Below are 26432 nucleotides of genomic sequence, written 5' to 3'. Positions count from 1 at the left end.
GATGGTTGTTCTTCCTGAAGGTTTTCCTCTGTCCACAGAGGACCACTGGAGCTCTTCTCCCCTCATCACTCAGTTTAGGAAGAGTCCTGGTGATTTTGAACTTCTTCCACTTATGAATTATGGAGGTCACTGTGCTCATTGGGACCTTCAAAGCAGCAGAACATTTTCTGTAACCTTCCGCAGATTTGTGCCTCAAGAGAATCCTGTCTCAGAGGTAATTTTGTTGGTTGGAGGACAATTCCCTTGACTTCATGCTTCTTTCAGGCATGGAGCCATGTCATATCATCAAAGTAGTGTCACACAAGGTGATTCTTTCAGCGGAGCCTTGCAAATGAAGACAGCCTGTGATGTAAATGAAATCTTATGTTCTGATCCTGCCAGATCCAGAGACATACTGATTAGAGTTACAGTATTTTATTTTTATTGCTACTGAAAGTGAAGTGATTCTCATTGTGAAACACAGCACAGCACATGGTGCACACAACAAAATGTGTCCTCTGCTTTTAACCCTTCAACCTTGATGAGCAGTGGGCAGCCATAAAAGGTGCCCGAGGGCACAGTGTTTATTTATTTATTTGTATAATAAACAAATATTTTTAATAAAAGCATATTTTTTATTGTTCCTGTACTGTTGCTTTAGTTTTTATTAAAAGACTGTAAATGTATTTGTCTCCACTTTACAGTTGCAAAACAAAAACTGAAATTTGTGTGAGGTGTTTAGAAAAAAAGGTTTTCAAAATTGTGTGTAAAGAACTGAGAAGAAAAAAATTTAAAAAATGTCTTCAATACTCATTAGAGCTATAGTACTATATGCATTAGTACTATATGCAACACATTTTACTGTTCAATTGGTTGTGTTGGCATATTATTAATGAAGCATATTTATTAATGAAAGTAGAATGCATTTATATTCTTTAAATGATGTGAGCGCGTTGCTTCATGGGAAATAACTAAAGACATCAGACAACCACTGGGTAGCTACTATGTATGTCTGAACATGTGTTTAAGACACTTGTAGTTAAAATGGTTTACATTGTCAGTGTGTCCTGTACACTGTTCTTCAGAATCATCCTGTGGAGCAGCAAGGCATGTTTTTTCTCCTGCTGATCTGAGGTCAGTGGTATATGAAATTAATTAGATGGTCAAATGTATTGTTAAAAAAAGTCATCAATTAGATTTTTATGTTTGCAATTTGAAGCCTTTTTAGGAAAACTGAATACAAACAGCTGCTTAAAATTAAAGTGCTCCTATGTGCTTTACCTGTCTGTACATCTTAGTAGAGATGTATAAAGTCCAAAATAATAAATATATTCTCAGTCTGAGTAATTATATTGTAAGTCCCATTCGACCAGCTGTCATCTGTTCCCAGGTCAGTGCATTATGCATTTCTCCCTGAAATGACAAACATGTGACACCTCAAGGAGCCCTCAGGGGGTGAAGCTGCAGAGGAAGGTAACTTGAGGTTCAGACATCCAGAAATATATATTTTTTTATGTCAAGACACACCAAAATATTTGGTTTAAAGAGCTGACCACTGCGAAACTGAAAATTTGTCTGTGCTGTCGTGCCATTAAAAAGAGAAAGTCAATGTCAGGCGTGTGTGAGACATGAACATTTATTAAACATTTACATAAGTTTCTGTGGTGTAGTGTTATCACGTCCGCCTAACACGTGAAAGGTCTTCGAGTCGATTCCGAGCAGAAACAGACCTCTTTCTCGGGTGGTAGTAGCCTAGTGGGTAACACACTCGCTTATGAAGACCCAGGTTCCAATTCCACTTACTACCATTGTGTCCCTGAGCAAGACACTTAACCCTAAGTTGCTCCAGGGGTGACTGTCCCTGTAACTACTGATTGTAAGTCGCTTTGGATAAGTGCTGTAAATGTAAATGTAAAGGTTTCACCCATGTCCACTCTTAGTGAGTAGGAATGCAGAAGAATTAAGTCCTGTTGAGTCAAGATTAATATCTTTCTTTTTATAGATAATATTTGTTAATAACGCTTCAATGTTCTGACAATTAGAAAATGAAATTGATAAAATGTGTGAAAGGTAATATATTAGAGCCATATACTGTCAGGGTTATATATATATATATATATATACTCTATATACTCTCTCTCTATATATATATAGGTTCAGACTATATATATATATATAGAGTTGAATCATATATATATATATATATATATATATATATATATATATATATATATATATATATATATATATATATATATATATATATATATATATATATATATATATATATATATATATATATATATATATATATATATATATATATATATATATATATATATAGTTGAATCAACAACAGCGAAGAAGGGAGAAACTTTGGGAACAAGGAACACCAAAATGGACCCCCTTCCATGGTTCAGTGATTGTGCCATAGGTGTCAGAGCAGGGTTGATGTTGATTTGTCAAAAAAAAAGTCCTATATGGGCAAGAGCAATATTTGAATATACTGGACAGTATAGAGTAGTTATCAACTAGTCTAATGTCATGGTCCACAGTGTATGTCCCTTATGATGATACTGGTCTATTTAAAGATCACTTTAGCTTCAGCAATTACAGTGTTGGTGGCTGTGGTGTCCCTCATGCTGGATGAAGAACACAACCATGAAAGTAGAGTTACCCAAGGTATTTTACTGCAGTAAAAGTTCTCCATTTAAATTTGAGTAAACGTAAAAATATTTACCTTCAAAAGTATCCAAATTATAACTACATTGATTTATTGTGGTTCTTATGTCTAATTTTCATGTAATTTTCATTTAATTTTAGGTGAAAAGAATTTGTAGCTTTGGACAATTTCTTTGTGGAATGCCAATAATTACTCTGCCATGGAAAACTAAATGCAAATATATTTACATTTACGACATTTATTGCAATTTATCTCTTATCCAGAACAACTTACAATCAGTAGTGACAGAAACAGTCACCCTGGAGACACTCAGGGTTAAGTGTCTTGCTCAGGGACTGTGGCTTCAGACCACATTTAAACTTTTGGCACAGGTAGTCTTTGGAAACTGAATCTGTGAAAGTTGTAGGATGTACAATGCTAATACTGAGTGTGAGTTACTGAGCGCTTGTTGATATTAAGAAATGATGCAGAGTATAGGTACATTAAAAATAGAAAAGGGCAGAAATGGTTGGTGAGGTGGTTGCTGCTTTTCCCCGCAAGCCAAGCACAAGTAGTCAGGGCTCACCCCTTTTTGAGCTGTTAATAGGAGAATTTTATCCTTGTTGCTAAATTTTACAGGCAGCATTTTTAACTCATTGGAGTTTGCTGAGAGATGATAGTTGATTCTTGACATTACAAATGAATGTATCATTTTTTATCAGGCCATGGCATCATAGTCTGACTATGCATGAGAGAAAACAATATAGGCACTGGAATCGAACCTTGGGCTACTCTATATAAGACCATTCCTTTACCAAAACATCACCACTGATATTCATTAAAGTGTATTGAATATTTAGATATGAGTTAAACCATTCAAGTGCAGACCAAGTGCAATTAAATTAAACATTTAATAAATTGCCTTAGGGTTTTCTTCCCCTTTGCTTCCTCTTATTGATTATGCCTGTCCAGTATTTTGAACTGTTAAAGAATACAGTAGTGATTTTCAGTAGTAATATTATTGGGGCAGTGGTGGCCTAGCGGTTAAGGAAGCGGCCCCGTAATCAGAAGGTTGCCGGTTCGAATCCCGATCCGCCAAGGTGCCGCTGAGGTGCCGCTGAGCAAAGCACCGTCCACACACACTGCCCACTGCTCACTCAGGGTGATGGGTTAAATGCAGAGGACAAATTTCACTGAGGACAAATTTCACTTTTTTTTTATTGTTTATCAATTATAATAACATACATCATAATGAGAAATTGTAGCTGACTCTTTTTCCTTTTTTATCAGCTCCAGATAGGGTTCGCTGCAGAAGATCAATTAGTCTGCTTGTCTATGCAATTGACTGTGCAAACATTTTACACCATGATTGAGTCTGGCTCCAAGAAATGCACTGACACCTGCTTCTCCAGTGTCTGGGTTGAAAACGTGTAGCTGACTTAAACTCCCAATTTCTAGTTTTATGCATACAACAACCTAATAGCCTGATGAATTTTTTATCATCTTCCAGCAATCGTAGTTTCTTTGGAGTTCTCCCAACTGTTCCAGCAATCATCTGACTTATGTTTAATTTGGGGTACTGAAAGTGCTTTATGTAACACATGCTTCTACTGCAGAGGCAAGACGGGCACATGCAGCGCTTCATCCGGGAGGTCAACACCACCAGCCGCTCCTGCGTCCTCTGGGACCTGGAAGAAGAAACGGATTATATTGTACAGGTCCAGTCCATTGGCCTGTATGGGGAGAGCCAGGCAAGCAAACGAGTCCACTTCCGAACGCTGAAGAAGTCTGACCGCTTTCCCTCTAACAGCTCAAACCAAGGTGGGCCTGTCTGCTCTGACATAACACATTTCGTAGATGGACGTGCAAGTTTCATTGTGAGTCACTTTGCCTTAAATGCTTTATGGTGTAAACAGAGCAAAACTTAAATGTCACAGCTGTGAGTCAGATTTTAAATCCACTCATTCACTGTGAGGCATTTTAAATGGATGTATGCAGATGGAGAAGGTATTTCACTATGTCATCCGTAACATGGCATGGAATCCTGGCATATGCTAGTGTGTTATATAAGTCAACCAGATTCCCAAAGGAGTCTTACGCCATCTCTCCTTTTGCCCAAACATCTCATTAATTATTCATGGGGAATTCTTGCGTGACCACTGGTGCTTTCTGTTTTGTTCACTCTCTCCAAAGGTTGAGATTTAGAGAATCTACTGAAATGGCCACAAATGAAAATAGAACAAAAGTGGTTCCACAGTCTGCGTTGTGTGTGTTCCCACTGTTTCATAGAAAGAAAGAAAAACACAGGAAGTGTCACACCATTAAAGAGAAGATCAATAGTAATCAAAATGTCCATTCCCATTTTAGATGGAACAGATGTCCTGTCGGTCAGATGAAGTTACATGTTTTCTGGATGTGGTAAAATACAACTAAAACTGAAGACTACATGAAAAAAGAAATAGATAACACTGATAATGCATAGAAAGGCAACTTTGTAACCTTTCCATTACATTCAGCTTTTTAGTCCCAGTTTGCAGATTTCAGCTGACTCTGAACTCTGCAAATGAGCTATTGAAACACTAGTGCTCATGAGATTTATACAGGTCAAGGTTGTAGAAGATTCACTCTCTCTTGGTCATTCCTCTCCTGTTCATTCCTTTGCCTGGGACGTTTGTTCAGTAGGTGTGCACCATCAGAACAAAGGTCAGTGCTAAAAGTCTCTCTTATCTCATATCCCATATTATAACTACTGATTGTAAGTCGCTCTGGATAAGGGCATCTGATAAATGCTGTCACACCATTCCCTTACCTCTTAGAATAACCCTTGTTCCTCACTTGAAAAGGGGCTCCCATTAAATATTTCCTTCATATAACTGCAAAAAATGGCCTCTTAAAGTTAAACAGTAAGAAAGGAGTGGGAATGTTATTTAGTAGGTGTGTCCTGTTTTCTTAAACCAAGTTTAAAATGGGAGGAGCCTAGAGGAATGATTGACAATTCTCACACACCTCACTTCCTCGTTCTGGAGATTTACACCACCCTCAATCAATATGCTGCCCCCTCCTCTCCAGCTTTTTCTTTTTGCTCTCCCCTTTGTTTTATTGGCGAGCATTAGAACTTTCACCATCAGTGGACATTGCAAATATACAGATTATCTGAATTTATATTCAAGAATTCTGACCAGTGAACTGACAAACATTCATGAACATTTCTTAAATTTCAACATGCAAATTACATTAAAAAAAACATGTAGACTAAACTGCTAATGGAGCAAATAAAATGCAATAAAAATGCTTAAAAGTGTCTAGTTATGCGTTTTTTATGTATTAACATTCATACAGCACTAAACACTAACAGTCCTCCAATAAATATAAAAAAACACGAATCCTATTTTTGAATATGGTGTAGGCCTGCTGGGATGTCGCCTGTGGTGTTAGTATGAGAGGAGCCTACTGTTGAAAAAATAAAACTCCATGTGAATCTGGAGGTCTCAGTGTGGAAGGGTGGCTATACGCTCAGCGTTAATTTGATGTACGGATTGTATTTGTGTCAGGCTACAGATACACAGACGCACTGCTGATTGGAGCTGAGGCTGGTGGAACTAATGAACAGAACCCATTAAGGGGTCTGTGAATAGACAGTCTCTTTTTACCCTGAGAAGGCTGAGGAGCACCAGAACATTAGAAATACTTTCCATTTATCTCTAATGGGAAGCTGTGATACCATTTCAAACATTGTAGGCAATTAACTTTTTTTCCAACCAGTTCACCCACTGTATGTATGGAATGTTGTGGAAGACAGTGCTCATCCATGATGTAGTGGGCCAAGGAAAGGGTCATGATGACCATGGCCAGGATCTTTTCATTCATCAGACAGAAAATCAATTGGCCAAAGTAAAGTGCTGGAATGATTCCACGCTGTATTAAAGATAGTTGACGGAGGAAAAGAGCATGATATCCAGTCCCTTAAACTGCCGATTAATTAATTTAATTGATTGCTGAATAAACAGGCACTTTCTCTCTGAGGACCAGGGTGATTTAGGAAAGGAATGCACTCGATTAAATGTCATGAGACTTCAGTGCTTACACACTTTATAACATGTCAGTCTTTACTCATTCAAATAAAGATCTGTTAAATTACACTGAACAAAAATATGTATTTGGGAGGCCGGTTGGATGTACGGCTTATGGTAAAGAAGTGAACATTAAGTTGCGACATCTGTGCCATTGTGCTTTGTGATCAAACTGTGCACATTTCAGAGTGGCCTTTATTGTCATGCTGTCTAATCAGCACCTTGATATGCCACACCTCAGAGGTGGGCTGGGTTATCTCAGCAAAGGAGGAGTGCTCACTAACATAGATTAAGACAGATTTGTGAACAATATTTGAGAGTAATGGGTCTTTTGTGCATGTAGAAAAAGTGTTGCTTTTATATTTTTGTTCAGTGTAAATTTGAGGTGAGAAGATTTCACCACAACATATTTCACCAAACCTTTGAGGTAAATGGTCCTTCATGCTCTCTTGTGGGATTCACTGCATTATTTTTCATATATATGCTCTTATATTATATTATAGAACAGGGCACACTTCTGCTAGCCAGTCAGCTTGCTAACGTCTGCTCTCCAATACGTTCTTGGTTCTCAAACTGTTCTACTCTCTAGATGTATAATCAAAGGTCTCTTAGATTTAATACATTTTAACTACGTAATTGCACAATTTCACAATTAAGTAACTACAGTTATTCACTCATCCTTTTTTCTCAGCTTCTCCTGTTAGGGAGGGCGATTGCGGATGGTATTGATGGTTGTATTGATTTGGAAAAAGTTTTATGCAGGATGCCATTCCTAACACAAACCACCCCATTTACCGGCACCAAGAAATACACAGTCACACGAATCCCCAGTGAATGGGTTACAATTATTCGCTAATAATTGTGATACATTCCCGAGACTACAGCCTGCTGTTATCACGTTCCCCTCTAGCTCAGGTGATGAATGGAGGACGCAGGTTGAAAAATGAGAATGGCGTATTTATTTTCAACTCAGGAAAAATGAAACAACAAACAATGTCCTTTCTTGTAGTGCCACGCCTCTCCTCAAGAGGCCTTGTTGCAGGATCCTCCACGAAGCCCTCAGCATGAGAGCCGAAGATCACCCTTGTCCTACACAGGCCTCGAACCGGTGTCTCCGGGAGCTGCAGTGAGACTAGAGGGGAGAGTTGAGTTCCTGTCCTACCATGGGGTTCACAGTCACTGCCATTTAAGGCCAGAATGCAGTGCAGCAAGGAACTCTGGTTGTGTGAGGGAGCCCAAACGCAGGACTAGAGGGACCGGCTGGTTATAAAGAGGAGTGGACAGACCCGTTACCACTAAACTAACCAATCACTGATCAGAAGTCATTATCCAGCTAAGCACCCGTGATTACCAACACTCACCTGTGATGAAGAACAGGTGGGAATAATCAGGGTGCTAGTGAGCCCCGGAAGAACACACACTAATACATGGGAGAGGTCGACCGCTGGGGGCGTGGCAGAGGTGGCACGAATGTTACAGCTGTAATGCATATTTATGATAGAGTCAAGTCAAGTCAAGGTTATGATGACATGGAGATGCGGTAATAAAATAAAGTAAAATAAAAAAAGTAACTTTATTGTAAATAACTTTGGTTTTCTCAGTACTCATTTGGCATATTTTAATTAAGAAAGTATAATGAGGTGGCACTCATCATGAAAAGAACCACTGTGAAGGATAAATGTGTTTTACAAAACTGTTTTTCAGTTTTTTTAACTGTTTTACATTTTTCATTATCTATTGATTGACTGTATAAAATTCCAACATTTTCCCTCCTGTGAAGATGACCCAACTGTTCAAGGCTTGGACAAGTTCAGACACCTGCAGACCGGGGAAGTGATCATTATAGTGGTGGTACTGGTTATGTGGGCAGGTAAGGAGCTTCTTTTCATTAAAATGTTTTTTTTTTTTTTTTTGATAATTAGTGTTGTACATTTTGTTTTTTTATTAAGTGTTGCATTGCTCCATCTATGATTTCTGTTTCAGTGCAGTACATTTGTGCATGGTATCTGTCACCCATGAAGAGCTGAAATATAGAAGCTGCAATCCTTGTCAAACAGTAATTTTCATACTAAATATGACAATTATGGGAAGCCAGAGTGTTTGTTTTTCATGGATGCCTTTTATAACAAAAATAATTAAAAACTAAAAATTAATTATAGATCTTTGCTGAGAGTTTATTCTATACTGCAAGCAGAATATGTAATTATAGACAAGATCTTTTCAGCTATAGCTCTGTGCACGGCTCTCATCCTGTGAATATAAAAGACCTGTGACCCAGGAGAGATTGGCCGAAAACGTTATTATTTTTAACACAAAATATTCTCAGTGCTTTTTATGTGGAGAGTCTGTTGGGTGGCTGACATTGTTTTCTCTACCTGGAGTGTTATTGACTTGAGCAGTTCATTTCAACATGTGTACATGTAAACAGTAGGGCTCTGCAATATGGCGTAAAATTCATATTACAATATAAATTTAACAATACACTATAGACTGTATATATTGCGGTATATAATTTGATCTGTAAATTGAAAGGGTTTTTGAAAGGGTGTCCATAGAAAAGGCACTGCAGCAGGAAGTTCTATAATAAACTTTTACAGATAAATCCACATGTAGCATAACCATATTCCAGATAAAACAATATCTGGGCAATTCTACTAAAAGAAAACTTTCTGTCTAACCCATAAACATATTATTACTTTAGGACTTTCTGTATTCAGCTGTAGTTCACATGAAAAATATTGTCAGAAAATATTTAAATGACACTTTATTAGGCAATGTTTTATTTTATTTATTGAGTCTGTAGTGTTAACACCTTTAAACTTTAGATATAAGGTCATTTTTAATGATATTTAAGGTCTTATTTTTTGGAAACTTTTTTAAGGATCCGTGGAAACCCTGCTGTGTACCCAAAGTGTGGTTTCTTCTACTATAGAGAAGTATACAAGCACTTTCTGTTAGCCTGTGGACAAAGGAGTTGTAAGCTTGTCTGGCTCTGGAGAAACTAACTTATATAATTAAAAAGAAAGAAGAAATTTTTGTCCATTTATTTTTTTTTGTCCTTTATTCAGTTTTTGGAGTCTTATGTTTGGTGAATATGGTCTTTCTTTATCTGTGTCAGATGTGCTATGCCCCTATTATATATTATTTTCCATTATTTTTGCATGATTATTCTGTTTGTGTTGTTGGGTAGGGTGGGGGTCTGTTTATTTGTAAAACATTATTTTTGCGGGAGGTCGGTATAATCAAAATCTCTCCCGATGGCCAAAATTACATTGCATAGTGTTTATACTGCACAGCCCTAGTAAACAGTTTATTGTCTTCTTTGGTGCATCTGGATTATTATCCCACAATTCAATTTTTAATATAATGATCTAGTGGATTCCCCATGTGGAAATAATTGCTTTTATGTGTATCATAATGCATTCTGATTTGTCATCGAAGAACACAGACTGATCAGACTGAACTGAGTCTCCCTCCTCTTCTCTTATATGTTGTAGCGGTGATTGCTCTGTTCTGCCGTCAATATGATATCATCAAGGACAATGACTCCAGCAACAGTAAAGAAAAAGTCAAGCCATCGTCGGAGAGGAGCACACCTGAGCACCACAGTGGCGGCCTGCTTAGGAGCAAGGTGGGATGTGAATCAACCTTCTTTAAATTCCATATCCCCAATGGGAAATTCCATATCCCCACATTTCAGTTTAGGAAAGATAAATCCAGTTGACAAATGAGCTCCGTATGCAGGAATCCATCTTAATTTCCATCTGGATCTTTATTGACGAGCTAAATCTCGTTTCCCACTTGTTGCCCATGTCTATCTTAATTGTTAGCCCTTTTATATTTCAGAAATGACTCATACCCTGCTGCATCCCACAACCCATTTCAGATTTTGAGCCTAACTGACCCAGAATCAATTTTGTAGGTGATTGTTTAATCCAGTCTCATATACTAGGATTCCGAAGAACATTTTGATTCCATCTCCAGGCTTACACGTATTCCACCTGTCATAAAAAATAAAAGGAAAAATGGAATTGGCTCCTTAGGGGAGCATCTGTTGTAGCTCAGTATGATTTGCCTGCGGAGAAATAGAACAGAGCTTGACCATAAAATGTCTGTGGATGTAGTGTAATCCCCTCTGAGGTGATTAAAAATAGGCATACTGATTGTACTGATTGTTGACTGACATTATTTTATGAGAGTACCAAGGCCATAGAATTAGCATGTCACCAGTATCCAGTGATTATTGAATTATCCACATCAATAATTTTGAGATGATATGGCAGCAGCTGGTTCTAGCACAGATGTGAAGGCAAATCTGTCCCTACTAATTTCAAAAGGAAATCTTTACCACTGGAGTACATTGTATTCAATGTGGGTGGTAGTAGCCTAGTGGGTTCAAATCCCACTTACTACCATTGTGTCTCTGAGCAAGACCCTTAACCCTAAGTTGCTCCAGGGGGGACTGTCCCTGTAACTACTGATTGTAAGTCACTCTGGATAAGGGTGTCTGATAAATGCCGTAAATGTAAAATGCACCCTTAACATCTTCCAAGCCTCAATGAAATAGTTCTGCTATTACCCAGTTGTCAAAGTTTCCTCAAATAAGACCCGTGCAACTGGTCTATATAATAGTCTATGTAGATGTATAGGCATTCCATTTTAAGCACTCCATGTTGAGAGCAGCCATCGTGTGACTCACTGGCTCTCTTTCTTGCTAGAGCAACACGATGGACAGGTGTGAAAATAGGACATCTATTCCTTTTCATTTCAACCACTACCTGTGTTACCTTTTTAAAGCAATGTAAAACAATGAACACACACTGGGATGCCAGCAGATCTTAGAATAATAATCTATATTAACCACAATTGTACTAACCTTAATCGTTCACAATTTTTGCCAAATCTGTTTTACTGAATGTGGCCACTTCACTGTTGCTTTAATTGATTCAGGATTAATACATGTCAGTGCTCAGACCATACACCGCACACTGCATCAAATTGGTCTGCAAGACTGTTGTTCCAGAATGAAGCCTGGTCTAAAGATAATTCACAAGAAAACAGTTTGTTGAAGACAGGCAGACTAAGAACATGGATTACTGGAACCATGTCCTGTGGTCTTATGAGACCAAGATAAACTTGTTTCAGCTGGAGTCAATTGTTTGTGGTGTCAACCAGGTGAGGAGAAAAAAAGACAAGTGTGTCTTGCCTACAAGACACACTTGGTGGGCAGTGGTGGTCTAGCGGTTAAGGAAGCAGCCCCGTAATCAGAAGGTTGCCGGTTCGAATCCCCATCCACCAAGGTGCCACTGAGGTCCCACTGAGCAAAGCAGACAAGTGTGACCCCACACACTGCTCCCTGGGCACCTGTCATGGCTGCCCACTGCTCACTCAGGGTGATGGGTTAAATGCAGAGGACAAATTTCACTGTGTGCACCGTGTGCTGTGCTGCTGTGTATCACATGTGACAATCACTTCTCAATGAACCATGGTTTAGGCCTTCATTGAGGGAACCATGCATGCCAACATGTTGTTTGACAAGAAATTTGATTATTTTATAGGAATTGATTTCTCAAATGTATTATACAATTTTTCTCAAATGCTAAAACACATTTCACAAACGTTTCCTCCATGTTCCCCAATGTCTAAACACAACACCCTTTTCTAAAGCTACATAAACACAACCACACCTTCTCACTTTCACACCAAAGGAACAGCTCGAAGCTTTCAAAAATGTTAACACTATACACATCATTACACACTACAACGAAACAATTGAAAACACAATGCTCAATTTGTGAGAAGGTTCTTTGTTTCATAACTGCCAATGCATGTTTTTAGACGTTTTACAGTAACGTATCTTCTTAGATCTCTGCAGAGGATTAGGCATTTAGATTAGTGAGTTTCATATGAAGAGTATAAATCTATAGACAATTCTGCATGTACACAACAACATCAACAACATTTATTTCTTATATAGCCCAAAATCACATACAGTATGTCTCAATGGGCTTTGACAGGCCCTACAGTTGAAACCCCCCACACTTGACCCTTCTGCACACAAGGAAAAACTCCACACAAAAAAACTCTAGGAGAGAGAAAAAAAGAAAGGAAGAAACCTTGGGAAGGAGTGATACAGAGAGGGACCCCCTTCCAGGGTAGAGTGAGCCTGCAAATGGTGTCAGTGCAGGGTTGGATGTGATATAATGAGTCCTACAGTTGTAGGGTAGGAGAAGTCCAGGATGTATTCAGTGTCATGGTCTAGATTACATGTCCGTAATGATGTTACTGGTCCATTTGAAGATCCCTGAAGCTGTAGTTGTAACGGTGGTGATGGCTGTGGTGACCCTCTGGTTTGTTTTACGTTTTGTCCTTGTAAAGCAGTTGTCAGGAACCAGGATGTATCTGCTTGTCTCTTCACTGGGGTCTGCCAGTAGTCTGGGTGCTTGATTCCGTGTCTCGGAGAAAAACAAACAGAAGCAGCGGCAGACGGTTGCACTGTACGACCGATACTGAAATATGTGGTTATAGCGGTATATTGGTGCTACAGTGGCCTGGTACCCTAACTAGGACAGCCTAACTGGTGAATTTAACTTTGTCTGTGTCTAACAGGGGGACTCTGTGATAAACTGGACTTTATAATTGACACTGCGTCAAAATCAAGTGAAATGAGGGTCTAGGACTTTAGCAAAAAGCCAGAGAAAACAGATAGGTTTTGAGATTGGATTTAAACACTGAGACTGTGTCTGAATCCCGGACACTGACAGGCAAGCTGTTCCACAACTGCGGAGCTCTATAGGAGAAGGATCTGCTCCCAGCTGTGACCTTCTGCACATTTGGTACCAGTAGTGACCCCGCACCCATTGATCGAAGGGGGCGTGGCGGTTCGTAAGGAACCAAAAGTTCACTCAGGTACTGTGGGGCGAGACCATTTAGAGCTTTATAGGTTAAAAGTAGGATTTTGTAGTCAATCCTAAATTTGATGGGTAACCAGTGCAGTGATTGTAAGACTGGGGTGATGTGGTCAAATTTCCTGTTTCTGGTTAGAACTCTGGCTGCAGCATTCTGTACTAGCTGGAGTTTACTCATGCACCTACTAGAGCATCCAGACAATAATGCATTGCAGTAATCTAACCTTGATGTAATAAATGCATGGACCAACTTTTCTGCATCATGCATTGAAATGATATTTCTTATTTTCGCAATATTTCTAAGGTGAAAGTATGCTATTCTAGTGACATTATCTACGTGCGAACTGAATGAGAGACCTGCATCAATGATGACACCTAGATCCTTCACTTCAATACTCGGTGAGATACAAAGGCTATCCAGGGTTATTGTGTAGTCAGCCAGTTTATGCCTGGCTGCCTGAGGCCCGATTACGAGCGCTTCTGTCTTGTCAGGGTTTAGCAGGAGAAAGTTGGTGAGCATCCACTGTCTAATGTCCTTCAGACAATTCTCTATTTTGTTCAGCTGCTGCCTCTGATCTGGCATTGCTGACAGATACAGCTGTGTGTCGTCAGCGTAGCAATGAAAGCTAATACCGTGTTTGCGGATGACGTTGCCTAAAGGTAACATGTATAGAGAAAAAAGTAACGGACCTAGGACAGAGCCTTGTGGAACACCAAACTGTACTTTACTATGTGAAGACGAAACACCATTGATGTCCACAAACTGATATCGGTTGGTCAAATATGATCTGAACCATTCAAGGGCTGTTCCCTTAATCCCGATAACATTCTCTAACCTGGCAAGGAGAATAGCGTGATCAATAGTGTCAAACGCTGCACTCAGATCAAGCAGGACAAGCAGCGAGATGCGTCCCTGATCAGAGGCCAACAGCAGGTCATTAACCACTTTAACCAGCGCTGTCTCAGTGCTATGATGAGGTCTAAATCCTGTTTGATATACTTCGTGGATATTGTTACAGTCTAGATATGTGCTCAGCTGCTGGGCTACAACTTTTTCTAAGATTTTTGATATGAACGGAAGGTTGGATATCGGTCTATAATTTGAAAGCTGACTGCGATCAATATCCGTCTTTTTAATCATGGGTCTAATGACTGCTACCTTGAACGAACTTGGTACGTGGCCGGTGCTAAGCGACGAGTTAACAATTTTGAGGATAGAATTTATAACATTGGGTGCTATTTGCTTAAATCTGGTAAGGTATTAATAAACCTCTGTGCCGTACTTGATGTAATTGTCCGTTTGTCTCTATAACAAGGGTTTGTTGTGTTTGATACATATTTTAAAAGTGATGAGGAAATGATCTGAGACCATTTCAGATTGCGGAAGAGTAACTATATCTTCTATATTTAAACCGAAGGTCAACACAAGATCGAGCGTGTGACCACCTTCGTGAGTAGGTCCTGTTAAATGTTGGTTAACATATATAGAATCTCAAAAGAGTTAAATCCTTGTCCGGGTTTATGAGTAATACCGAGGTTATCCTTATAAATTACTGCGACGCCACCTCCTCTTCCAGTTAAGCAAGGTTGGTGTACATAGCTGTATCCAGGAGGACTAGACTCGTTTAATGCTACAAATTCATTTTGTTTTAACCAAGTTTCGGTCAGGCACAGTACATCGAACCCCTGATCTGTAATCATTTCATTGACAATGAGCGTTTTAGGTGTAAGGGATCTAACATTTAATAATCCTATTCTTATGTCGGGGGTGCTGGTGGTACGTTCAGAAGGAACTATTGTAACACAACTCAGTGCAAAAACAGAATCTATTGCACACAACAGTACCCTTGAAAACATGATCAGGGTGTTTTTTTATTTACTTTATTCACACCACAATCACTGTGCGACATCATGTCACTGAGCTGCATCGGGCCACATCACCTCATCCACATCGCAGGCTATATTGTATCTTGCCAGGTACCGTGGGAAAAACGCCCTGGAATGGTGAATCCATCCTTGGATGGCCTCCACTGGGATGTCACCACAGGCCAGCTCCATTGCCATAAGGAGGTTCTCTCCAGTTGTCTGTCTGATTGTCTGTTGTCTGTCATAAACCTTCCATCTCCACGATGAGAAGAACTCCTCTATAGGGTTCAGGAAAGGGGAGTAGGGTGGCAGACAGATGTTTAAAAAGTGCTTACTGTTGGGGGTGAACCACTCTCTGATTTGGTTTGTCCTGTGAAAGTGAAAGTGTCCCAAATGATCACATAAATGTGATGTGTGGGCCCAGGATGGTGTTGTTGGTGGTCCAAGACGATGTCTTTTCGAAAGGTCTAAGCCGCTCCAAACCCATGGCTGCAGAAAGAGTAATATTGCCCCCCTGTTGGCCAGGAACCTCAGTGATGGCTCTTTGGCCAATGATGTTACAGCCTCTTTTCCTTCGTTTCTGCAGATTGAAGCCACCCTCATCCAGGTAGAGGTACTCATGAGGTCTGGCCACCGCATCCAACTGTAATATCCTCTCTGAAATGTGAAAGTGCACAGGTGTTCAGAACAACTATCCATCAGGTAGCACAGTATTGTCCAGAAGTAATATAGGCCACTGAGCTACACAGTATGTCCACTAATTGTACTGTGAACATGGATGTATACACTAATTGTACTGTGAACATGGATTAATGGCTGCATGTTTATATATATTTTGTTTATTGATTTATAATGTGCTCATGTCTTTATGAAACATATTATTACTTTAAAGTGCACAATAACTTGCTAATCTGAAAACCTGAACAGACTAATCATAACTACAGACTGCAGTTGGAGAATAATAAAGCACAGATAAACCACATCATTCTATGAAAGAGATAAAGGGGTTAACTACCAACAGGAATGGAAGAAAAATAAAGATCAAAAGCTCCTTGGTTAGACTGAGCATTGCCTCATACGACCAATCTGCTCTCATTGGACTCTATGTAGGTCAGCAAACATTGCATCATCAGGTTCTGTTGTTTTAGGGGAGCAGTCAGGATTTGTAAGCATCTACCTGTGACGTGTCCCCAAAATGCCACCCATTCAAATCAAGAATTTTTTTTGACCTTTTTGTTGCACATAATATCATTGACCTTTTACAGTAAAACACCCCCTCAAGATGTCCACTGTATTGCATTTGTAGTTCTTCTGTAATACCATCCTTACAGATACAGTCAAATGATAAGAGACGACCATGATTCTTATGGTCTTATCTTATGACTGACACAGGATAATTTAATACAGGTTTAATTTTTACTGTGTTTGCAGGGAGTACATTTGATCATGAACAGATCACAAACCTCTGAATACAGAACTGGGTCATATGCTCACACAGGGTAGTGTTTGGTAAAAGTTGAAATGTACATTAAATGAGACACAAACTCAATATTTAAGGCATCCTGACTGCCTTGGACAACAATTCTGAAAGCAAAATACACATACATTAAATAGCTTGCTATGAATAAGTACTGCGACCAAGTACTCCACAGCGTGGCTGGCAAGAAAGGGTATAAAAGAAGAAAAACTAATGACATGGCCTCCTTATTCACCTGATCTGAACCCCATTGAGAACCTGTGGTCCATCATCAAATGTGAGATTTACAAGGAGGGAAAACAGTACACCTCTCTGAACAGTGTCTGGGAGGCTGTGGTTGCTGCTGCAGGCAATGTTGATGGTGAACAGATCAAAACACTGACAGAATCCATGGGTGGCAGGCTTTTGAGTGTCCTTGCAAAGAAAGGTGGCTATATTGGTCGCTGATTTGTTTTTGTTTTGTTTTTGAATGTCAGAAATGTATATTTGTGAATGTGGAGATGTTATATTGGTTTCACTGGTAAAAATAAATAATTGAAATGGGTATATATTTGTTTTTTGTTAAGTTGCCTAATAATTATGCACAGTAATAGTCACCTACACACACAGATATCCCCCTAAAATAGCTAAAAATAAAAACAAACTAAAAACTACTTCCAAAAACATTCAGCTTTGATATTAATTTGTTTTTTGGTTGTTATTCAATAATAAAATTATTCCTCAAAAATACAACTTGCCTAATAATTCTGCACTCCCTGTAGACAGATGTGTGGCTTTCCTAATCAAGTCCAATCAGTAAAATCAAACACAGATGGACTCAAATGAAGGTGTAGAACCATCTCAAGGTGGATCAGAGGAAATGGACAACACCTTAGTTAAATATATGAGTGTCAAGGCATTTGACTGAGCACACAGCCCTGAGGAGCTGCGGTCTCTCAGTCAGGAAGTCCAAGATCCAGTTGCAGAGGGAGGTGTTCAGCTTCTCGACCAGGTTCTGGGGAATGATGGTGTTCAATGCTGAACTATGAACAGTCTATGAAGTCTATGAACAGCATACTGAAGGTGATACTGAAGACTTCTTTGGCACAAGCATGATAGTGGCAGTCATAAAAGATATTGGAACAACAACGGTGCTCAGTGAGATGTTGAAGATGTTGTTGAGAACATCTGCCAGCTGATCTGCACATTCTCTTAGCACTCTTCCAGGGAAGTTGTCTGGTCCAGCAGACTTTCATGAGTTAACTCTGTAAAGACTGTTCCTCATGTCTGGGAGGAGGGTTGGATTTGTTCAAAGTCACACTGTTCTGTAAGTCAAATCATACATAGAAGTCATGCAGCGCATCTGGTAGGGAGGGGTCACTGTCACAGGTTTATAGGTTTTTAATCCTTAATAAGTTTGTGATGGCCTGGATGCCCTGCCACATGCGCATTCACTGCTCTTATGGCCACCTTGTCACCCTTTCTGAGTTTCCTCAGTCCACAGAGAACCTCTAGAGCTCAGTAAGAGTGACCAGTTGATTCTTGGTTACCTCCCTGACTAAGGCCCTTCTCCACCAATTGCTCAGTTTAGGTGGCCAGCCAGCTCTAGGAATTGTCCTGGTGGTTTTGATCTTCCACTTATGGATGCTGTTCTTATCTGAGCTCATTGGAAACTTCAAAGCAGCATATATTTTTATGTAACATTACCTAGATAACCAGTTAATCCTGTCCAAAAGACACACACACATGACTCCATGGAAATGACAATGGTTTACTGATAGAAACAAAACATGGACAAGAAACACTTGATGACAGTTTGGGGCATGACAAAAAGAACACAAAATGACTAAGTTCATATATCTTATTTGCAATGCAAGGCTTTGAAGAAGGAGCGACATTTAAAAAAGATGAACAAAAGCTATGAGACCCGAGTTCCCTGCTGCTATAACAGCCCCATGTGGCCGAAAAGTGTGAGAACTCTAAAGTCAGTTAGCAGCACAGCATCTTTACCAAGCCAATCTGATAGCATTGTATCGTATATGTCATATTTTGACTGTCATGTTATTAAAGAAGCTTTTGCCATGACTGCAGGTGCACTCGTTGCTGGCTTTAAAAATAAAACAGAGAGCATGGATGCTATTCAGGAAATGTAGTTATCTCAGAGTACAGTTACAGAGCCAATATGAAGAATGGCAGAGGAGGTTGAGGAGCAAATGAAAAGTGACATTGACACATGTGAGTGCTGCTCTCCAGTTTTGTTAAGTTAACTGATCTCATGGATCTGGCACAGTTCTGTATGATTATCAGAATGTTTTTGGAGATACAGGTGTGGACCAGTTTACAATTAACAGAACACACCAGAGGTGAAGATATTTTGCCCACGTTCATGGAATTTGTTAAAAAGAGCACGATGCCCCTCTATAAGCTAATTTCCATCACAACTGATTTTGCTCCAGAAATGGTTGGCTGCTCTAGTGGGATCATTGCATTGTCCAAAAAAAATGAACTTTTCCTAGACTTCCTTAATGAACATTGTAAAGTTGAGGTCAAAATTATGGAACATTTTTGTTAAAAATCTGTTTGTGCTCAAAGTGAATGTCCTTGCTTGGAAACCAGGCAAGTTGGACCAGCTAGAACATTTTGCAATGGAAGAACAAGCCATAATCCCTCAGGAGACCAAGCTAGTACTCTAAGAGATTGGTTTCAGTTGGGGTTCAGAAAAGTTACTCTATTAACTATTAATGGCCAGGGGGATAATTATTTAATTATTTTGGATGTCTCATTTTCATTCTTTCTTGTTTCAACTTAACTTAGTGAACATTGTTATTTGTTGAGTATTTGTTTTTAAAATAACAAAACACGTTTAGTTAATGGTCATTTTCATGGAGAGATCAAGATTGTTGATTTCATATTTCATAACGGGGTAATAATTTTGGCCTCAACTGTGTAATTCAGCAGTAAGCATTATATAGTTAAACATGAATAGATTTTGTATTCTTCTGTATATGTGAAATGGATAAGCAGAGATAAATTCTGGAGTAGATTGAGTAGTTGCTGCCTGAAAGATTTCCTGAAACTTTGCAATATGAATGTGCACAGCTATAGAGCAATCTTTTGGATTTAGTTTTCCTGACAGATCTTTATTTAGAGCTGCAGGGTTAGGATAAGCAATTAATCAGCATGGTCAGATCTGTACAACTGGTAAGCTGTAATGATATGAATAACTGCCTTGATATGAATTTGACAAGGCAGTTATTGACTTTGCATCCATGAAACTTATTGACAGCTACCAGTGTTTTTCACTTGGTAGTCATATTAATGTTAAAAAAAAATTGGATTGCATTGCATCTCATGTTTGAGAATGAGATTTACACACTACAAAATTACACTTACACTAAAATCCAGGGCTACACCTGGCATGAGTTCTGGAACAACTGCTGGAACAAAAGTATCCCAACCTCAAAACACTTGCCCCAAACTTGACTGGGTCAACCTATTTGGGCGAGTCTGCATTCTCTTATACATTCTGCATCATCAAGTCAAAGCATAGCTCCACAATGAAAGATGAGAACCTTGTAGAAAAACAACATGCGTACCCAAGTGATGAACGTGGTGTAATTATAACTTTATTTATCCAAGTGGATATTTATCCAGTTTATATGATTACTGATACTTTTACAGTTGAAACTGGTGAATATAATGTCACAGGATGATGGTATTAAATTAGACACAGTAAATAATGTGCACACAACGAAATGTGTCCTATGCTTTTAACCCATCACCCTTAATGAGCAGTGGGCAGCCATGACAGGTGCCTGGGGAGCAGTTTGTGGGGACGGTGCTTTGCTCAGTGGCACCTCAGTGGCACCTTGGCGACCTTCTGATTATGGCACCGCTTCCTTAACCACTAGGCCACCACTGCCCCAATGTGTGAAACATTCCAACACTACAGCAAACGTCACTTACAACTAAAAATACAACACGGGTTTAAGAGATTTAAAAATCATTGCATTCTGTATTATTTACTTTTGAAGTTTAGAGTCAAACTATGGAGTAAAACTGTCACATGATTCCATCCATGTGACCGGGAGCAACACAGAAATGAGGTAACGTGACTCCTATAAATTGGCAAGATGGCCACTGCCAGCCGCTCAGTCATTGACTGACATCCGACTTGGATCATTCTCAACCTGAAACTAGTAAGACCTATCCTGTTCATCTCCTCTAGTCTCTTCTCTTCCCTCTCATCCTGCCCCATGCCCGATTCAACCTAAAATGTGAACAACATTTGTGTGGTGTTGCAGCTCACGCCAGCTCTCATTCGCAGAGTAAACAGAGTTTCTCGTTTCTTTCCACACGTGCTCATGTTCGGGTCCCTCGTCGGGACCATGACAAAAACCTGACAGAAATAATGCACCTTCAGATTTTACAAATCAGATCTTTTTAAAGACAGACTTCACTTAACTTCTGCCTTAAAGAGTAATGAGACCATGAGCAGAATTTACCCCAATTTACCCCTTCATTGACCCCCAGAGAAAATGTGTTCTGATTGTGTGCAAATTACAATAGTACCTCTCATTCACACTCAGTTCTCCCAGGAAAACATCTGTCTACATTAAAATCCACCCTCTGTTTGGCATCCACATATAATTGCAGCATTTTTTGAAAATAGTTTTTAAGGGCTGTTCTTTTTATAGCTAATTTTCTGTGAATTGCAGTTTCACCAATCTGTGCCATCAATCAACATCATTGAGGTCTGAGGAAATTGAGGTCTGCCAACATACCAGCCTTCTTCACTTCATCTCTCCACTCCTGATGCTACATCTTCCCAAGCCTTTCCCCCCAAGAGATGTGGTCCTGGTCAGATGAATATGTATGCTGCTGATTTCTGAAATGTTACACAATACAAACACAAAACGTGTTGCATGTGTCCTGAATGAACATAAACTACCGTAAATTCCAGACTAAAGAGGGCTTTTAACTTGAAAGTTGCATCATATGCCTTTCTTTGTGTCTGTTCCATGATGACGGTCTGTGACCATGAAGGACAAAATGGCTGATCTGAAGGATTAAGTCTGAGTGAGTTTTCTGAAACTGTTTACCTGTTTAGTAATTTTCATTGGTCTGATATGATGAGGTGAAATGTGTTGGCAGCAAATAGCTAGTTAGATAAAATTATATAAAAATCCATAAATTAGCTGCAGTTCTCAAAGCGTGTGAAAAAAGTAGTGGTTTATATGCCAGAAATTACAGACACAGATACTATAAGTCCCTCCCTCAGTGCTTAGTGACCAAGTTCAGACCTTTAGAACTGATTTGGTAAATCCAATCGCAAGTAAACTGCTGTGAATTCTGCTTTGAACCACTGCTCTGGCCTGAATGTGAACTGGGCTAGATATTACCACCTACTCTAATCATGTCTTTCCATTTGCTTGCCAGTTTCTCTAGCAAGCTTGCATTTTAATGATAAGGTATTTATATGCAAATATCTTTAGTAATACAATAAACCTTTTTTTGCGCACCTGCGCCTGGGTCCTCATTTCTTGGAGTCAAAAATGACAATATCGAGTGGGGAAATTTAAAACCAGTACTCAATCAAATGTTCTTAGAGTAGTTTACTTGTGATCAGATCACCAAACCTGGATCCTATATATCTGTCCAGGAGCAATGTTTTAAGTTAAAAAAACAGCATGAAGTGTCTCTGACTCTGTAGAGTATTTTAATGATAACCAATAGCATTTTTTTAGATACATTACATTTTTGTGCATGTTTTTTTTTATTTGAGGTAAAACTACCAGATAAATGGATAAGCAGTGTCAACTGGGCATCTCAATCATAGTGGTTCCTTATAATTTAAAGTGCATGTATAATTACATGACATTTCTGAGGAAACTGCTATGCTAACTAAGCACGCTCATGTAAATGATTCTGCTTAGTTATTGTTACAGTGGTAATTGTAGCAATAGTTTACATGTACTCACCACCTTCATTTGCATGAGTCAAAGTAAAAATGTCTATTTTTGATAAATATGTGGTTATTTTTACAGTTTAGATCCTCTGAAGGGTTGAACAGACTGTATAGACAGATGTGACAGAAGTAAAGCGATGATGTCCTCCTTACATTTATCACAAGACAAACTAAGTCAGAGCATTTTTGGTGAAAAAGTGGAACTGACCAGATACTGTATATGCTACCAGTAGAACTTAGTATGTACTTTAATGTGCTATTTTTCATTTTTAAAAAATAAATGAATAAAAATTTCATTAATATTGCATGTTCTCTACATACTGTTAACACATCAAAAGAGAAATAGTAATGTTATTTATGATTAACTGAATTTGATGATAGAGGTTTACGTTTTCTTACATTTATCAGTTTGTTTTGTTATGATTTGTATTAGTAGTGTCATACTGATCATATGTATATAATAAAAGTTAGAATGTAATTAATCCAACTGCCAAAAGAGGTGCCAAAACTTCTCTAGATGATACAAAATAAGTGCATGCATAGAAATGAATTCTGAAATACTTTGTGTTAATAATGCTTTTAGTAACCTCACCTTGTTCTTTACCTTATTCATGCTAATAAAGATTATAGAATAAACTACTGGTGTACTTTGATTATGTCTCCAGTTTAATTTAACTGGGAATTAATGGAACAACTAAAGTAAGGTGGTCTCATGTACTAAAACTTTATTGTAAGAATAGGGGGAAATGGGGTTATCACTACAAAACTGAGTTTGTCTGTACCTAATCTGTGCTGGCTGCTTTATCCACTCTGCAAGTGTACAAGAAAGTTATTCAGGCTATGGTTGTCAAGGTAAATATTTGGAGAACTCAGATTCAGCAATGTCCTTTATTTCCACTGGTACTTACATGAATTGCGTTGGCTCAAGCTGAAATCAGTTTACCTCTGTACCCAAACCCTTTGTGCCAAATGTTATATTCCCTGCTATTGCAACAAGTCAAAGAATTGTATTCATAGTCCCTGGTCCTAGTTGCCATAACACTCACAATTTCTTCATGTATGTATGCACTTTCCATCCATAAACCTAGGCTTAATTAAAGCTTCATATCCTATAATATGTATTTATGAAATTTTAGAATAAATATTCTATTTTGATCAATTTCATCAGTGAAAATTGGAATCAGTTTGTTTTGGCCAGCTGGAAACTGTTGTGAAGGTACTTCTGACCTCTGTACCAGAACAGCAGGTAAGCAGCTTGAGGCCAGTGGGAACAAAGAATCTGACATCTCAATAAATCTTGACAAGGTATTTACCCCAGTAGGCAATAATGGTCAGAACACCAATAGTGTTGTTCACCAGAGTGAAAAAAAGACAGAAGTGTGGTGTCATTTTGAAGGAAATTTATTTATCAAACAATTTAATTTCACAATTTCATAAATTTCTGCGGTGGGCTTGGGCCCCACCTTGGGTGAGTCACTGCCCTGCTCCCCAGGATGGGCTCTGGCAGCCACAACCCTGAGTAGGACTAAGCAGTTATGCAAAGTGAGTAAGAGACTGAGAGAGATTTCTGCAATGTTTACTAATGTCTACAGTTAATATTTCCACACCGCAAGTCTGCTGATGCTGAACATTGTTAATAGATCTTCAGGTATTGCATAGCTTTCTGCAACAATCAGGCAGCCATCAGTACTGTGATCTTTATGTTGAAATACGAGGGGACTTTAAGTGACTTTAAGGCATGTTAATGCAAAAGTTCCTACTGAAATGTACTAACACAAAAATAAAAATATATACACTATATACACTTTACTGTAATATGTAATGAGAAAGTCATAGTTACACAAACAAAATAACATAAGATTATCACTATTACATATCTACTTTAACTATGCAAAGGATAATTTTTGTGGAAAAAAACATTTTGCTAGGTGACAACAAAAACTAGGTCAGATGCTCTATTTATACATTATTCTTATAGAGGGAATACAAGACAAACAAATTCCAAGACCTTTAGGCCTAGGACGTTATTCCTAGAGCAGGGGTCAGCAACGCGCAGCTCTTCTATCCACAGCAGTTCCCTGGGGCTTTGGAAATATATATAAATTCAAGACTTGTCTGGACCATTAAACATTCTTCATGTCATCTGCTTCCACACGCGTATTCATGCAAGCACACCCCCCAAATCATTCGCGCACATGCAATCTTCTTGAAATAACCTTCCCACTAACTATTTTAAATAAATACAATTTCACAAGCAACACACTAGCCTAGATTTATACTCAGCATAAAAGTAAAAATAGTGTTATCTTCATTTTACATGTCAAAAAGAGTTTGCATGTCCCAGGCTATGACATAGCAAAAACATTAATTTCTGGATACGAATATAATATACAGAGATAACACTGGTCTGCAGCAGATGGATTATAATTCAGAACAAAATAATATCTTCTGTAGTGTAGTGTTTACAACTACAGTACACAAGGTCTACACTTGAAAAAAAAAAAGTCGCCTATTCTGTTTAAAAGAAAATAAATGTTAAACAGTATTTGAAAAATGATCCCATATAGATAGAGAGATAGATGGAGTGTAAAAACCTGAAATATTTGTTTTTGCTAGTATGCATGTTTTGAAGACCTGACACATTATTGGTAATCAAACTTTTTTTTATAGAAAATTGACTTCAAAAGCTATGATTGTCTTTAACCTTGTTCATTCAAAAAATTCCAAGACTGAAATCATTTGACCTTAGCTTCTAAAAGATTTGACCTTAGCTTCTAAAAATCTCTTAACCATTTAAATTGACAGATTGTTCCCAAAAACACTTTGTATTTATTATTGAATCACTACACTGAATAAAAGTTGTGAAAAAAAACAGGAAGATGGACATATAAAACACAGAGACTATAATATACATACATATATACATACATACATACATACATATATATAAACACACCTCAGTTATTTAGTCATATATAGTCACTATAGTCAAGTGTCACTTGGAAGAGTCTGAGCACCATTTTATTAGATGTTCTTGGGAAACGTCTTTCCTGTCCATTGACTGGGAATCACACCAATGCCACACACTCACTGCACCATATGAAGTTTTAAGTCTGAGAGGTAACCTGGATTTTCAAGTTATGGTTACTGTTGGCTGTTGACTCTGGAACAATGTTGGGTGGAGAATTTACTGGCTGTTGTGTGGTAACGAAGGAGTTTGCTGAATTTGTACAGCTTCCCTTATGTCAGGTCCTCTGGGCTGGTCGCACAGCAGCACCTTCAGACAGTGCTCTGGAGCGAAACTCTGCCAATCTGACAGAACAAAGACAAGAAAGAAAGAAAGTAAGTAAGCATAGCAGGCCAGACACAACAGTACATAACAAAACACAACAATGGTGACATTCACCCACCTACAACAGGCAAACATCATGCCACTGAAAGCCAGCATAATCTAAACCACCCCAGACAGCCAGATGAGGGGATATGGACGCAGTCTGTCTGAGATGCAGTGACGCATGCGTAA

At 38.7% G+C, this 26432-nt stretch overlaps 2 protein-coding genes across 9 annotated transcripts in view; one reads left to right on the top strand and one right to left on the bottom strand.

Moving 5' to 3' along the window:
• Window positions 1-23496, top strand: part of fndc4a (fibronectin type III domain containing 4a) — a 36335-nt gene extending 12839 nt beyond the window's left edge. Inside the window, exons 3-6 of the mRNA XM_028953585.1 lie at window positions 4258-4462; window positions 8492-8581; window positions 10209-10342; window positions 21660-23496. Of these exons, the coding sequence (XP_028809418.1) occupies window positions 4258-4462; window positions 8492-8581; window positions 10209-10342; window positions 21660-21701 (471 nt within the window). The 3' untranslated portion in view covers window positions 21702-23496. The remainder of the gene's footprint in view (window positions 1-4257; window positions 4463-8491; window positions 8582-10208; window positions 10343-21659) is intronic.
• A 798-nt stretch (window positions 23497-24294) lies between these two features.
• Window positions 24295-26432, bottom strand: part of LOC114803377 (low density lipoprotein receptor adapter protein 1) — a 40634-nt gene continuing 38496 nt past the window's right edge. For 3 of the 8 annotated variants that reach the window (XR_003751905.1, XR_003751907.1, XR_003751908.1), the window contains one exon: window positions 26111-26221. Coding sequence is in view for 2 of the 8 variants with exons in the window: in XM_029002904.1 (XP_028858737.1) it covers window positions 26097-26221 (125 nt within the window). In the remaining 6 variants the exon portion in view is untranslated. Of the gene's footprint in view, window positions 26222-26432 lie in introns of all 8 variants that reach the window. The other 5 variants (XM_029002904.1, XM_029002905.1, XM_029002906.1 and 2 more) reach the window with 3 other exon arrangements.

This window comes from Denticeps clupeoides, chromosome 14 (genome assembly GCF_900700375.1).
Source record: "Denticeps clupeoides chromosome 14, fDenClu1.1, whole genome shotgun sequence".
NCBI classification, from domain to species: domain Eukaryota; kingdom Metazoa; phylum Chordata; class Actinopteri; order Clupeiformes; family Denticipitidae; genus Denticeps; species Denticeps clupeoides.
The sequence above is the reverse complement of the archived record's forward strand: the minus strand, read 5'-3'. Positions and strand labels throughout refer to the sequence as shown.